This window comes from Bombus terrestris, chromosome 6 (genome assembly GCF_910591885.1).
Source record: "Bombus terrestris chromosome 6, iyBomTerr1.2, whole genome shotgun sequence".
In the NCBI taxonomy this organism is placed as follows: Eukaryota; Metazoa; Arthropoda; class Insecta; order Hymenoptera; family Apidae; genus Bombus; species Bombus terrestris.
The window spans coordinates 22,775,229-22,791,953 of NC_063274.1; the positions used below are offsets into that span (position 1 = coordinate 22,775,229).

A 16,725-nucleotide genomic window follows, 5' to 3' on the forward strand; every position below is an offset into this window, starting at 1 on the left:
CCATCAGTATTCTATGCGCAGGCAACACAAGGAAACGTAAACAACTCGAAAACCCACAGAGAACACACAGAAAATAGTGCTCCCACCCCAAAAAGCACAGACAACTTCACCAGACTCGAAAAACTTATCGAGAAGCAATCTGAGCAAATTAACAATTTGCTGTCACTTCTCACACTCTTCATGGACAAATTCATACGCACAGAAACAAAACAAAACCAATGCGAATAGCTCTGTGGAACGCCAACGGTCTAGCTCAGCACAAATTTGAACTAGAACTATTCTTAAAACAACAGCAAATAGACGTGATGCTCATATCCGAAACCCACCTCACCGACAAAAACTACCTCAAAATACACGGCTACGACTTCTACCACACCCAACACCCCAGCGGAAAGGCCCACGGCGGCACCGAAATCATAATCAAATCAAACATTAAGCACTACGAACTTCCACCATTCCAGAAAGACTACCTCCAAGCAGCAAACGTAGCAATAGAAGACTGTCATGGTACAATCACCACTTCAGCTGTATACTGCCCTCCCAGACACTCCATCGCCAAAGAAGACTTTGACAGCTTCCTGGACACCCTGGTCAATAGATTCATAGGAGCTGGAGGAGACTACAACGCCGAACACACCCAATGGGGCAGCAGACTGGTTACAGTAAGAGGCAAAAACCTCCTCAACAGCATAATAACCAACAACCTCAACTACCTTACCATATACGAACCCACACACTGGCCCACCGACCAAACAAAATACCCGATCTCCTTGATTTCCTCATAACTAAAAATATCTCGTCAAGACACGTCCAAATCAATTCCTCGGCTGATCTCTCCTCTGATCATTCCCCCGTGATAGTAACAGTCAGTTCAACTATCATCGAGAATACACGTAATGGTTCTATACATAACCAACACACCAACTGGCAGCTCTTTAGAGAAGTCTTTACCCACACAACTTCAGCCTCAACTTCAATAAAAACCAATGAAGAAATCGAAGCAGCCACGGAATACCTAAACACGAGCATAATAAACGCTATCCGCTTCTCCACACCGGCAAAAACGTCCATCAGCAAACACGAATACCCCCAGTACATGTTAAAAAAAATAGCAGAAAAACGTAGACTAAGAAGGATATGGCAGACCCATAGAACACCGGAGGACAAACGCAAACTAAACAACGCAACTAGAAAACTATCCAAAACCATAAAAAACTACAATAATGACCGTTTTCACAAATATCTCGCCAGCTTGTCCCCCACAGCCGATTCCAACTACTCACTATGGAAGGCTTTCAGGAAACTCACGCGCCCCCCACAAATAATACCTCCAATCCGCCGCCCGCAAGGTGGATGGGCGCGTAGCTTTATAGAAAAAGCCAACCTATTTGCCAAACACTTGTCTGAAGTATTCAAACCCCATTCCTCCATAGCTGCTGGGGTCGTTACCGAATACCTGCACACTCTCTTCCAAATGTCCCCTCCTATTGAACCCTTCACTTCTGCAGAGATCATAGAAGCAATCAGTCGCCTAAACCCCAAGAAAGCAGCAGGTCACGACCTAATAGGAAATAAAGCAATCTAGGAACTTCCCATAAAAGGGATTGCACTCATCGCATCAATCTTTAACGCTATCCTCCGCCTTCAACACTTTCCCAAGGCTTGGAAAATCTCACTGATCACCCTCATCCCTAAACCCGGTAAACCAATATATGAAACCAGCTCCTATCGCCCAATCAGTCTTTTACCTACCCTGTCTAAACTATTCGAGACGATGCTCACGAATCGTCTCCTTCGAGTCCTAGAAGAATTGAAAACACTCCCAGACCACCAATTCGGCTTCCGAAAACAACACTCAACAGTAGAGCAAATCCACCGCATAACCCACATGATCGGCCAAACCCTTGAAAAGAAAAAATACTGTTCAACGGTATTCCTAGACATCCAACAGGCATTCGACAAAGTATGGCATGAAGGGCTACTCTACAAGCTCAAAAAGATCCTACCCCATCCATACTACTCCATCTTAAAATCCTACCTAACCAACAGACAATTCATAGTTAAATGCCTAGGCGCCTCTTCCGCAACATTCCCAATAGAATCCCGCATACCCCAAGCTAGTGTCCTCGGACCCCTACTGTTCTCCATCTACACTGCCGACTTACTTATATCAAACGAGGTAACAATAGCAACATTTGCCGACGACACAGCACTATTAGCTACCCACGCAGACCCGGCAATTGCCTCATCCACTCTCCAGCGAAGTCTCGACTCCATGGAAATGTGGTTCCAAAAATGGGGTTTTAAAATAAACGAAAAAAAATCCTCCCATGTAACCTTCACGCTCCGAAAACAAACCTGCCCCCAGGTCACCATTAACAACACAATAATCTCAAGCAAGGACTCCGTAAGATACCTGGGCATGACCCTGGACAGGAGGCTAACTTGGAAAAAACATATCTCAGAAAAAACAAAGCAACTAAAGGAAAAACTAAGAAAATTCTATTGGCTCACGGGCCGACGCTCCAAACTAAACATACAGAACAAAATAACCCTCTACAAGACCGTAATAAAACCTGTCTGGACCTACGGAATCCAACTATGGGGAACAGCAAGTAACTCCAACATTGAAATACTCCAACGCTTCCAATCGAAAACGCTAAGATCCCTATTAAATGCACCCTGGTATGTTACCAACGAAACAATCCACCGTGACCTCAAGATACCTACAGTCAAAGATGAAATACACAAGTCCAGAAGCAGATATAACACAAGAGTCAACAACCACCACAACCCACTAGTCACCCAACTACTGGACACGACGGACCGATCTACATTTATCATATTTCATATAAAATTAGAAGGGATCTTTAAAAAATTGTATGCAACAACACACTTACAGGTACTCTTGAATTAGTTTTTCTACATGTCTGATTATATCTTTATATGTATATGTCAATTCAAATTTATTTTCTTAAAAGTCCCTTAATGAAAAACTAACACTTCATACTAACTTAGAACTTTTGAGTTCTTAGAATATTCTGATTTAGTCACTGGCTGTACAATAAATTCATTTACAGATATTATATTTCCACCAAGAGCTAGTTTTATTATGAGCCTTCCTGCATCATCATCGAATCCTTCTACTTGACCATAATTATTACTTTGTTTTCCAGCTATAATTTTCACAAATATTCCTTTCTCGATTTTAACTTCTTCCTCTTCTTTTTTGGAATCTGTATTTTTCTTCTGCAATGCTACTTTGTCTGCTCCAAGACCCATACCTTTTGGTCGTAATTCTGGTATGACAGCTGCTACTAATCTGTAATAGTTAGAATAAACGATTGTGAAATAAAAAATGATGTTCTCTGTTTACTTTCCAATAAGTGATGTATTAAATACATATAATTAATTTAATCCAGAGTAAAATTCATACTTTTCATTTCAACCAATTCCCTTTCCTGGTTGCCATCCCATTCCCCTTAACATTGCTACACCAAAAGCATCAATAGGAATTTTTTCATAATCTTCTAACGTAGACTGAAAAATAAATACAAAATGATATTTATAATATGCAAATGTAATACATCTGTGCATTGCACATCAATATGTTGATAACGTACCTGTTCTTTGCCTCTTAATGATTCATCTTCTACTAAAGGTAAAGTTAAATCATTTGTTTTAGTTTCATATTTATTCTTTGACTTAAGTTCCTCAACGATTTCTTTCGTCGCTTGCTCTTCTAAAGTAACAACTTTATTTTCACTATCTTCAACTGGCTCTTTCTTTATTGATATTATTGGCGATGTTTTTCCATTAGATAGCTTTGATTTTGCCTCGTTAACACTAGCGTCTCCTACCTTTTCCTTATCTGCCTTCGGAAGGAAAATGTCTGCATCTATTTTATTAAGAATTCTATCATGCCAGGTTTTTGAACCTAGTGATGGAATAATTAGAGGTTCATCTTTTTTTTCTTCCTCACTGAAATAAAAAAATTGTTTTCAAATATATATATTCCGCTATTGGTGATTTTTATAGGTTAGGTTGAGGTTATATGTTTCTTGATTATAAATTTTACTTTTTGAACTCACCCTATTACTTTAATACCTTTCTCATCAAGGCATTCAATGTAATCAACTTTCTTTTTCTCTTGTGGAATAGCATTTTTTAACACAGGTTTCTTAATAGATTTCGCAAAACCGAAGGAAATCTTCTTTCCTTCTTCTGCCATTTATTTGTTATTTTAACACTGACTTACAGATCAATACACATGTATATACTAGACATAAAGATTGATGTCACTTGAAACTATGTACATGAATCTAATATCTTATTATACTTTATTAATCTACTCACAATTACTTGCACATTACTAAAATTTCATTCCGACAATATATCAAGCGCCTGAATAAGTGACATTAAAGTAAACATATATGAGAGAGGAAATAAGAAGAACTGACGCCTATGGTTTTCTATGTTACAGAGCTAGTGCTGCACCATACGGCCAAATGCCGAAAGTGGCTAGGATATCCCAGAGAGAGTAGTGCTGCACCATGCAGTCAAATGCCGAAGGTGGCTTATGCTAGTATATACCTGTCTATACGTTTCAATCAGAAAATCGATATTATGTGTTCATGTGAAAGTTCACATTTCCTTAGGAGCTGTATTTTGATAGATTTAAGCTTCTAATGGAGCATTTTAAACGTATAGAGTATACTATGAAGTAGAGTGCGGATCATTTTATATTCATAGAAAATTTGAATGTATGGAAATGTACAAAATGCTCATGATATGCAAAAATATGCAAAATATTCAAAGTAAACCAATCATCAAAAAGTTTAAAAGGTGAAACAAATTTCTTTAATATCACCTAGATTAATTTTTATTTGTTAACGATCTACATTCTACTACGCTTTTAATTCTACCCTAGTTTATGCACCATAGCGCATGACAGCGCTATTACGTCCTTTACAATTTATTCAAGATCATTCTATTTTCAGATCAGACTCTCTATTTTTCTTTTTGCATCCTGCAAATTACCGTATAGAGATGTAAAACGAAAGCTATTGCTCGTTAAAATTTGACGTACTTTTGTTTTCATGAAAATATACATATGTTGAATTAAATAAACTAAACTATTGATAATCACATTGAAAGTATATATATTTATATATAACTTAGATTTCACAGATTATTTCGATATTGAAGTACTTCTTATGTATTAACGAAGAAGATAAAACATACTAATACAAGCATAATTCAATTGAGCGATTATGATAATGTTAATGCGCATCTCCGAACGTGCTGAGGATAAATGAGCAGGTAAGTTGCTCCCATCACTTTCTCCTTTGTTTCATGCAACTGTAACTCTTAGAATGTAATGTATAAATGTATATAACTATCCTTAACCGCATTGACGAAATGATGATAGACACAATTACTTGTTTGTCAGTTGAAGATCTTTTCTTTCCCCTTACTACATATTTATGTACTCTTAACTTGTCTTTTTAGCAATACTATCGCTCGTTTGTTCTACAGTTTTCAGAATTCTACCTTTTAGCGTTCTACACACGATCGGAGCGTAAATGTGCCCGTAGTCTGCCTGTTCCTATAAGCTACTTTAAACGATCATCTTTGATTGTGTTGGCTCGTAGATCATAGAGGAAGCCATTTACCTATCTTTCGGAACAAGAACTACAGTTAAAAACAGCGACCAATTGAGAACAGTAGTTAAGTCCGCGAGTAGAGGGGTGAGCGTGTTTTAGCGGCGACAACAGCACACGGTATGCAGATACGAAGCCGGGGTAAACCGGGAAGCCGTAGTTCACGGACCGTAGTAAGCGTGGTAACTCTGAACAGTCAACAACATTTGAAAGCCGGCCGCGCTTTGGAATTCAGGTAAATTTACCTCTTTTTCGTCTTAAATTTTCATTGACATTTCTCTGCTTATAGATTATTATACGGTTAGAAATGACATATTTTTGGAGATATCGAGGAATGGTACTTTTAAGTAATTTTGATTTTCATCACTCATAAATTGAACCGAGGAAATTCCATCAATTTATTTACCGGCTGTTAAAAAGTTTTAATGAAATGGGACAAATGGTAATTAGTTGCGAAAATAAGGACAGTTGTGCCAGAGTTACAGTGTTTGCCTTTAATTTCAATTAACTGTACAGCCTGAACGTGGAGATTTTGTTCCTATGTAAATGATGAGATATACGACACACTGGACTGGTTTCTCGATAGTTAACATCTAAATGGTTAAATTAGGGAATGCTTTAACAAAGTTGATTCAAACATTTGATGAAAAACCCATAATTTACCTTTCTTAGAAATAGTCTTATACTCTTACATATCTTTTATACATTTTTCTTATATATAGAAATCTAACATTTATCAAATATGTGACAATTTCTACTGCAATCAAACATCTTATTTACTCTACGTAATGAAGCTAAGTTTAATTAACTTTCCTCAGTATCTTACATCACCAGTCACGCTCTCGATCCCGCTAGCTAGGCAATAAATCATCAAAAGTCGAGTTACAATTACGTTCTTATCCTACTTCAGAGCCCCTCACCTATCCGTTATCCAATTTCCTCTTCGAAATCCCATCGTGAAACCGACAATTAACTACTGTTCATCAGCATACGTACAGTTGACGGAATCGACATAATGAGACAGCGGAGTTAAATGTTAAAAAGTTTGCATATTTTATAATTTGAATGGCGTAAGGGAAAATAAGATGTTTGATTCGCCTAAGATCGTTTCATCCTGTATGGCACCAACATTTCATAAAATATTATATAACACAATTTGGAAAACAGGGTTGAGAATCATAGTGGTGTAAGTTAGGCCATTGCCAGTTTTCATCAAATAATCTTCTGTGTTTATTACCGTAAAAATAGATTACATCTGTTCAAACCGTGGAAACAGAAATGGTAGAGAATAAAGTTACGACTTAATCGGTTCTGAAACCAAAGGGAAGATATGTTTGAGAGTAAAAATGAATTCAAACATTCGGAATTACGACTTAAACCACTATGACATTGAATTTGTCGTATGAAACCTACGCGTTGGGGAACGTGTTGAGGATGTCCCGAAACGTAGTTACAAATTAAGACAGGTCCGCGAGGCTAACTGTAAAAGAGCGAGCGTAACTGTGCGGAGTCGATGTTAACGGAGAAGATCTTCCTGCCGAAGATTTGTTCCGCTATGTCTAGACGTTCTATCCTTTGTTTCCTCGTTGCATTTTTTTACCTTCATTTTATCGCCACGAACAATGTTGCTCGTCGTGCTCTTAACCGTGCAACAGTCGGACAAAAACCCGTTCTACCTCGTATATAGCGTTCTGTTCGACACGGTCCACGAACTTACGGACAGATTTTTCGCGATTAAAAGAACAAGATAAGACAATTTCACGGTGATCTCATTGTTGTATATGTATACGGAAGTCCCATGGTTGTCGAAGTTTGTGCAGTTATTCTTCTTTCTCTTTCTCTTTTAATTATCGTTTTTTGCAGAAGAATGACCGTGGTGTAGAACATGATTGATGTTGATGGTGTAGTAATGGGCGGTGATGCTTCAAACGTATATAATACACTTGAGTTGTATCAAGCATGTTTTTACAACTTTGAGTCGGTTTTACGTGTTCTTATGTTATTGTAACGATTAAGTTACCATAAATATAGCAGTTTTCCCAATGGATCCACGCGTCGAGAGAAGCCATATCACGTAAAACATACATTTCCGTATAATGTTGTACAAATAACAGTCTAAGAAGAGTAGACACTCTTTATTACGATCATACATGTATATTGAAAATATAGCGGTCGTTGCAACGTTATGAAAAATTATTGCAATGAAAAATTTTGACGGTGGATACGTATCGTTAGCAGATGATTCACAAGTTTCGAATCGTCTGACGGTACTGGTGCGTTGAACTTTCAGTGGTTGCGCGCGTACGCGTGTCGAGTCGAATTCTAGTTCGATTTCGCGGGAGGTTCGATTTCGCTATGGTAAATGTAGTCGAGTGAACAATCGCGCTACCGGATCTACGCGTAGTCCGGAACTCGGTGCATAATGCCGCGGAAACGGGCATTACAAGTCATTCAGAAGTTACGTCTCATAAATTAAAATACATAGAAGAATGGCAATTACATTCTCCTTTTTATTATTTATATTCTATTATTAGAACACGTATCATTTTTCAAAATTTTCCTTGCAATCTACAATTGTTTATGTTATCTTCCTATTGATCATCGACTTTGTCATTTGCATGTCTCATTTTCCTCGTGTTCGGCATTTCAATATCAGGGAACGAATTTGTATCTTCTACATGAAATCATCTCTTTAATTTCAGATAGACGAATATGCGGCTGCTTCTGTTCCAAATATCTCCGTTACTGTGCCTGTTGACGGAAATCGGCGCGGCTGGGATCGGTAAAGCATGGCAGATCCTGCCATACGCGACCGATTCCTGGAATCACCCATCATGGCCACGGCTCGACTCTTCCGCGTTCGAAGTTCGCAGCGTGAGCGGGGTTGGTCATCTCAATCCCTTGTTTAATTGTTGATTTTTTTAAATCTTTGTTTATTAATTCCAGGTTTTTTACATATTTTTTTTTTACATGATTTTTTTCCAGAATAAACGCTGAATTCTGATTGTAGGGTGGTACAGGCAAAAGTACCGATACGCGACGGTACGACATAGCCATGCATTATTACATTTTTTTTTTTTTTTTTTTTTTTTTTTTAAAGATTATTATTGTAACTTAAATTTAAGCCGCTGTTACGCTGTGCTTATGTGCGATATTTTAATTTATGTCGTGAAAGCCTGGACGCAAAAACAGGACAGTTCGTTAGCGTAGGAGGGAACTTCTTCGTTAGACTGAACTCTGTTGATTGACTATTGAAAGCGCAAAGCGTAATAAGTTATAGTAATTCTTTTGCACGAGATTAAATAATTCAAGAGCGTTATTTTTTAGTATTGATTATTTATTTTAAACATTGAAATTTACAATAAACATTTAGAATTTACAACAGAATTTGGCTAATAATTCAGTTGTATGAGAAAAATTTCAAGACAATTATCGATACATAATCCGACATCGCATTTTCTGCATTCTCTTATTTTTCACACAAACAACACATTTTCTTCTCGATAATTAGATGCGACTGTCCTCGAAACAGGTAGACAATTATAACGAGACATTATTGGCATTTGCTTACTGCCGTTACTAAGGAATACATTCATATTTATCTCACATAAATGTAATGGTATTACTTCTACTTGATCGGAAAAATCGACAAACGCGTATATCTGTCCTTAGGCCATGCGAAATACTTGCAAAAAATGCATATATGTGTTCTGAGTCTACACCCATAGCTTTCGCCCGGCGCATATACGCGCCCATACATGCGTTAATAAGATAAGAGGAAATAAAAGACAGATTATCGATAAAATACACTAACACATATGTAATACGTGGATATATTACCACTCAGATTACACATATTATATATTATAAGGGAAGATGTATACCACGTATACATATATGTAGAACGAACATTTCAAACTTGTTTATAGCGCGTGCGCACACATACATGCACGCACACGAACAATTTTTCGAACGATAATTATATTAATGATATATATTATGATAACCATTTATATTTTTTAAAATATGTTCTTATGGCATACATATTTATTCCACGCTTTATATCTATCCACATCCGTGACTGTAGGTGACATTGTTTTTAACAATTTTGCTATTATTTCATAATTCTTTAATTCATATTTCAAAGTCGTAACAGATGTTTCTTTTTTTTTCAAGTTTTTCCCACATTGGACTTATTTCTAGCAGCCATGCTTGCTTACAAAGCAATTTTATATCCGCGCAAGAATATTTTTCAGTAGATTTTATTATGTGGTTTACAATATCCATATTCTCTAATAACTGGTTGCTAAGGTATAATTTGAACATATCGAGTCGAGTAACTTCATTTGGTAATGATACGTATATTTTCTTTTCAAGAAAAAGTCTGCGTAAAGCTGCATCAATGTCCCTAATAATATATTTACAATAAATATTATTGTTCTGTTATATTAATAATAACGAAGGAATATTCCGAACAACACAATAATTAAGATTAAGATAATGAATAATTATGATATTAAGATATTTTCTACTTAGAAAACATTGAAATAGCGTGATATACATACCAAGGGCAATTAGTTGCAGCCAAAAGAACTACATTAGAATTTTCGTTAGATACTAATCCATCCAATCTAGAAAGAAGTTCTGATCTGAATCTCTTTGCAGGTTCAGACAATGTACAGTTTACTCCTTTATTTGTGCCTATCCAGTCAATCTCGTCGATAAAAATAATTGTAGGCGAATAATTATAGGCAAGTTCAAATAAAACCTGTTCAGTTTAACAAATGTATTTATTATTTATTAAATATTATATTCAAAATTCCTTAAATTCATTGTTTCATCACGAACGTAATATCATTTCGTTTTCCAAACAACTATTCTATTTATATATGAATGACGACAAATAAAAACAAATCTTTTTAAACCTAGAATCTCTTCTTCATAGACAAAGGAAATCAACTTACACGGATATACTTCTCGGAATCGCCTCTCCATTTGCTCATCAATGAGCTGGCCGTTATGTTAAAAAAGGTGCATTGGCATTCTGTTGCGACTGCCTTCGCCAACATCGTCTTCCCTATTTCGTAATTGATTGTAAACATGTACGGGAATGAAAGAAATACGAGTATCTTACCTGTACCATGTGGTCCGTATAGCAGAATACCTTTCCAGGGAGAAAATGGGCCATTAAAAAAGATAGGGTACTTAAGGGGATACACAATGGCCTCCTTAATAGCAGATTTACATTCCTCTAGGCCTACAATGTTGTCCCAATATACATTTAATTTTGTCAGTATGATTTCCTGCGACAATACAAAGATGAAATGGCGCATAATCTCCGTATTAATTTCCGTAAGTGTTATGTAATTCGTTATTTAAAGCTTTACTGAAATCCCTGCGTCATTGATATACAGTGGATTGTTTATCGATAGGTATTTTATTTTTAAAAAGCTTTACAATACGTATATTAATCGAAAATAACTTACGCATGAAATGTCTTCAGCAATCTTCCGCAATTCCGGATTGTCTATATAAAGCTTCCGAGCCCGTTGCGATATCTTTGATTGCGTGGATTGTTCCATTGAGACGTTAAATAGCTCTTCTGATGAAGCTCCATCGCTTTCATTGGCGAAAATTGGTGTCACTGTCATTGCGAGATTAATATCATCCGTAGCGTCACCCGTCATCTTCTGTTGTACATTCCTCCCTTTCACAGACTCACTTCTCGTTTCTTTACTAACAGATTTGACACGTTTTACTACTTCTTCGAAGATTGAATGATATTGTAATCGATACGTTGAATACGTTGAGAACGTTGAATAGTGTTAAATAATTTAAATTCTTACACTTTGTTCGCATTTGTCATTTCCCTCGTCTCTATTTCCTTTTCAGTTATTTTCATGCACAATATAGGATATTTTTGGAATTTCATCTTGTAATAATTTTCATATTCTGTAAGAATAATTTCCAAATCGACGTTGTCGCAGACTCGATATTTCCGAGGTAGATGAGCTTCCCGGATTAATACATCGCTAATGTCTACATATCTAAAAAATATAATTTTTAATTCATTGAACAAATTTTATGCTATGAGTACACACTATACGATAATCATCAATTAACTGCTTTATTTCTAGGTAAGACAGACAAAAAGAATGTACTGTCTATTTATTATTATATAAATCCTCGGCGATAATTTTTTGCCTTCTGCTTTTTAATTTCTAATTTTTAAAGTTTGAATTTATATATATTTTCATTTATAACTAGTTAATCTACGTTATCGATTGAGTTACTCTATAACTACTGAGTTACCGATGTCGATTTTCAAATTTTGGTTCCTTCCCCTCTTTCCGCACTAATTTCTATTTCGATTGGTCATATATATTATTCGATATTATTCGATATTATTCGAAAAAATTGCAACTAAGAAGATATCTAAATTGCAATGTACTCACCCATTGCGTCCCAAATAATCACATATAAGGTACAATATGTTCCGATTACGTTCGACTCTCCTCTCCTCTCCACCTAATGCGACATTTATTTTTTTTATTATTAACAATAATTATTAATAATATAAAGATTTTCATGCAATTTTCTGTTACATTGCGAGTTTAATCAATTTGTTACACATAATTTTGTTATCTACCATCTTGATACGTGCAAAGATAAATCTTAATGATATATAATACAGCGTAAATGGTTATAAATAATTAATTATTGACAATAATTATAAGAATTATCGAAAGAAAAGATCATAGATACTATGTGCGAGTGTAAAATATCACAAAAAATGAACAACAATTGTGAAAAACGCAATATGGCAAATCAATGACAAAACACACTCATGACTGTCATGGAAGTTCCAAAGTCTAAAATCTAGAATATTCCTTACCTCTTTTCGCAAATTATGAGATATCTTATTTGTGGTACCTTGCAGCGATAAATCACCGTTCATTGTAATAGTTTTAAATGTGATAATGATATCCTTGTATTGACTATCGTTTTTCGATAGTTACGAGAATTTTCGTTTATTACTTTGAGACAATCCGTCACTTCCTTTCTCTTATAAAGTTTCCCTTCAACTCCGTTGAAAACTGAGCATCAAACAGGAGACGAACGATTTGTTGTCATGGCAATGTTAGTTCACACGTAAGCAGGGTGCGAATATAATGATGGAATAGTCGAATCCTGTCTACTGTATAGTAAGATGGATGCGACATGGAAATAGAAAGAGAAGGCTGTATATAAGCATTTTCTGTCCTTGTTTAATCAGGCATGCACACTAGTGGACACTGACGGCGCTCGTTTACCGTTGTTACACATTTCCGGTACAAGTACGCGGGCATTAGAGAAGGACGGAACGGTCTCTCTCTTTATCCCTATATCGCGTTTTTAGTTCGCTCACGCGCTCTGTACTTATATCTATTACATTCCCACCATAAGCAGCGGCCGTGCCAGTGACTTACAAAAGTTTCGAACTCGCGGACGTTTAATCACGTTCCCTACTCCGAAGGGGTAAGTACAAAGTTGCTCGTCTCAGTACTCTTGTTAGAAGTTTTATCACCTTTTTCATTTCGTGGCTACAAGTTTTTCCAGGAAATTCTTATCGTTTTACAAGGGCTGTGGGGCACAATGACGTCAGCTATCGATCATATACGCGAATTTGTTGTAAATTAATTAGGAGAATATCTGGAGTTCTTTATCGTTGTCAGCTGTAAAATATTAGAATTTTTCATTTATAATTGTCATATTTTCGACTCTTCCGTTGCCAAGACCATCTTGAAAGATTTTTGGTATGTTCCATCACCCTTGTTAAAAGTGTGCCCATTGGTTAGATATATTGATTTTAAAAACCAATACGTATATCAAGTTTATTATCTCACAGAAACAAAGAAATTCGTTTTATTAACGAATTTTCGATGTTTCTTCTCAATTTCCTTTAGTATCGAACGAAGAACAGTATTTGATCAAACGTTTCATCGTTCAGATTATATTTCGTTTAAAAAGATTGAAATTGATATTGAGATAAAATCAAAAAGTATCCGTTGTTCTCGAACATTTTAGTATTCCTTCGCCGCCCGGGAGAAAGACAGGTATGAAGAAAGAAGATATTTTTTTTATTAACTTTTTAATATTGATATTTCGACAAATATTGACGTGTGCAGTGAGAAGATCCAGTGAAATTTTGAATAATATCTTTTTATTAATTTGTGAAACGAATTAGTTTGGTTTTTTCCATTTTTATTAGTTTCCGTCAATGCTGATTGACGCGCCACTCCAGTTTCCATTTCCGTTTCTCGAAATTTCCTACGTCCTTGGTCTTTGGGACTCTTTGCCCAGGTAACTGCATTGCTTCTGGGTACGTCTCACCGTTCGTGTCTCTCGAGCTTTCGGTGTCAGTTGTTACCGTTGAAGGAAGAGAAGCTTTTTTTTTTTTTTTTATTTATTAGAATATTTACAATCAATTCTCGTTGAGAATTTTCAGTAACTTAGTTTGGCGTGATACAATGACATGGATTATAATAGTTTTATATTGTTGGTTCTAGTAGAAACTAAGGATTTAGTCTAGAGGGTATTTTCTTTTTAGTCTGCGGATCTGGTCCGTCGTGTCCAGTAGTTGGGTGACTAGTGGGTTGTGGTGGTTGTTGACTCTTGTGTTATATCTGCTTCTGGACTTGTGTATTTCATCTTTGACTGTAGGTATCTTGAGGTCGCGGTGGATTGTTTCGTTGGTAACATACCAGGGTGCATTTAATAGGGATCTTAGCGTTTTCGATTGGAAGCGTTGGAGTATTTCAATGTTGGAGTTACTTGCTGTTCCCCATAGTTGGATTCCGTAGGTCCAGACAGGTTTTATTACGGTCTTGTAGAGGGTTATTTTGTTCTGTATGTTTAGTTTGGAGCGTCGGCCCGTGAGCCAATAGAATTTTCTTAGTTTTTCCTTTAGTTGCTTTGTTTTTTCCGAGATATGTTTTTTCCAGGTTAGCCTCCTGTCCAGGGTCATGCCCAGGTATCTTACGGAGTCCTTGCTTGGGATTATTGTGTTGTTAATGGTGACCTGGGGGCAGGTTTGTTTTCGGAGCGTGAAGGTTACATGGGAGGATTTTTTTTCGTTTATTTTAAAACCCCATTTTTGGAACCACTTTTCCATGGAGTCGAGACTTCGCTGGAGAGTGGATGAGGCAATTGCCGGGTCTGCGTGGGTAGCTAATAGTGCTGTGTCGTCGGCAAATGTTGCTATTGTTACCTCGTTTGGTACGGGTAAGTCGGCAGTGTAGATGGAGAATAGTAGGGGTCCGAGGACACTACCTTGCGGTATGCCGGATTCTATTGGGAATGTTGCGGAAGTGGCGCCTAGACATTTAACTATGAATTGTCTGTTGGTTAGGTAGGATTTTAAGATGGAGTAGTATGGGTGGGGTAGGATTTTTTTAAGCTTGTAGAGTAGCCCTTCATGCCATACTTTATCGAATGCCTGTTGGATGTCTAGGAATACGGCTGAGCAGTATTTTTTCTTTTCAAAGGTTTGGCTGATCATGTGGGTTATGCGGTGGATTTGCTCTACTGTTGAGTGTTGTTTTCGGAAGCCGAATTGGTGATCTGGGAGAGTTTTCAATTCTTCTAGGAGTGGAAGGAGACGATTCGTGAGCAGCCTCTCGAATAGTTTAGACAGGGTAGGTAAGAGACTGATTGGGCGATAGGAGCTGGCTTCATATATTGGTTTACCGGGTTTGGGGATGAGGGTGATTAGTGAGATTTTCCACGCCTTAGGAAAGTGTTCAAGGCGGAGGATGGCGTTAAATATTGATGCGATGAGTGCAATCCCTTTTATGGGGAGTTCCTTGATTGCTTTATTTCCTATTAGGTCGTGACCTGCTGCTTTCTTGGGGTTTAGGCGACGGATAGCTTCTATGATCTCTGCAGAAGTGAGGGGTTGGATAGGAGGGGACATTTGGAAGGGAGTGTGCAGGTATTCGGTGACGTCCGCTGCAGCTATGGAGGAATGGGGTTGGAATACTTCAGTCAAGTGTTTGGCAAATAGGTTGGCTTTTTCTATAGGGCTACGCGCCCATCCACCCTGCGGGCGGCGGATTGGAGGTATTATTTGTGGGGGGCGCGTGTGTTTCCTGGAGGCTTTCCATAGTGAGTAGTTTGAGTCGGCTGTGGGGGACAGGCTGGCGAGATATTTGTGAAAACGGTCATTATTGTAGTTCTTTATGGTTTTGGATAGTTTTCTAGTTGCGTTGTTTAGTTTGCGTTTGTCCTCCGGTGTTCTATGGGTCTGCCATATCCTTCTTAGTCTACGTTTTTCTGCTATTTTTTTTAATATGTACTGGGGGTATTCGTGGTTGCTGATGGACGTTTTTGCCGGTGTGGAGACGCGGATAGCGTTTATTATGCTCGCATTTAGGTATTCCGTGGCTGCTTCGATTTCGTCATTGGTTTTTAGTGAGGTTGAGGCTGAAGTTGTGTGGGTAAAGACTTCTCTAAAGAACTGCCAGTTGGTGTGTTGGTTATGAATGGAGCCATTAGGTGTATTCTCGATGATAGTTGAACTGACTGTTACTATCACGGGGGAATGATCAGAGGAGAGATCAGCCGAGGAATTGATTAGGACGTGTCTTGGCGAGATATTTTTAGTTATGAAGAAATCAAGGAGATCGGGTATTTTGTTTGTGTCGGTGGGCCAGTGTGTGGGTTCGTATGTGGTAAGGTAGTTGAGGTTGTTGGATATTATGCTGTTGAGGAGGTTTTTGCCTCTTACTGTAACCAGTCTGCTACCCCATTGGGTGTGTTTAGCGTTGTAGTCTCCTCCGGCTATGCATCTGTTGCCCAGGGTGTCCAGGAAGTGGTCGAAGTCTTCTTTGGCGATGGAGTGTCTGGGAGGGCAGTATACAGCTGAGGTGGTGATTGTGCCATGACAGTCTTCTATTGCTACGTTTGTTGCTTGGAGGTAGTCTTTCTGGAATGGTGGAAGTTCGTAGTGCTTGATGTTTGACTTGATTATGATTCCGGTGCCGCCGTGAGCCTTTCCGCTGGGGTGTTGGGTGTGGTAGAA

General features: G+C 37.5%; 1 protein-coding gene, 1 long non-coding RNA gene and 1 pseudogene across 5 annotated transcripts; 1 reads left to right on the plus strand and 2 right to left on the minus strand.

The window, feature by feature from the left end:
* Positions 1–2,897: 2,897 nt before the first annotated feature.
* LOC125385248 (G-patch domain and KOW motifs-containing protein-like) lies at positions 2,898–4,231 on the minus strand. The gene is given in 4 exon segments (XM_048406517.1): positions 2,898–3,322; positions 3,437–3,540; positions 3,624–3,981; positions 4,092–4,231. Coding segments are annotated over 4 exon segments (915 nt in total). The 3' UTR covers positions 2,898–3,009.
* Positions 4,232–4,539: 308 nt separating this feature from the next.
* Positions 4,540–10,448, plus strand: LOC125385253. 4 transcript variants are annotated; one of them, XR_007224324.1, is made up of 7 exons: positions 4,540–4,845; positions 5,001–5,322; positions 5,539–5,898; positions 5,953–6,105; positions 8,366–8,546; positions 8,649–8,705; positions 10,329–10,448. It is a non-coding gene; the product is annotated as an uncharacterized LOC125385253 (long non-coding RNA). The 4 variants fall into 4 exon arrangements; XR_007224321.1 differs by lacking the exon at positions 8,649–8,705 and having other exon boundaries at positions 4,546–4,845; XR_007224323.1 differs by lacking the exon at positions 8,649–8,705 and having other exon boundaries at positions 4,553–4,845; positions 5,953–6,000.
* LOC125385247 lies at positions 8,980–14,086 on the minus strand (annotated as a pseudogene).
* Between the last annotated feature and the right edge of the window lie 2,639 nt (positions 14,087–16,725).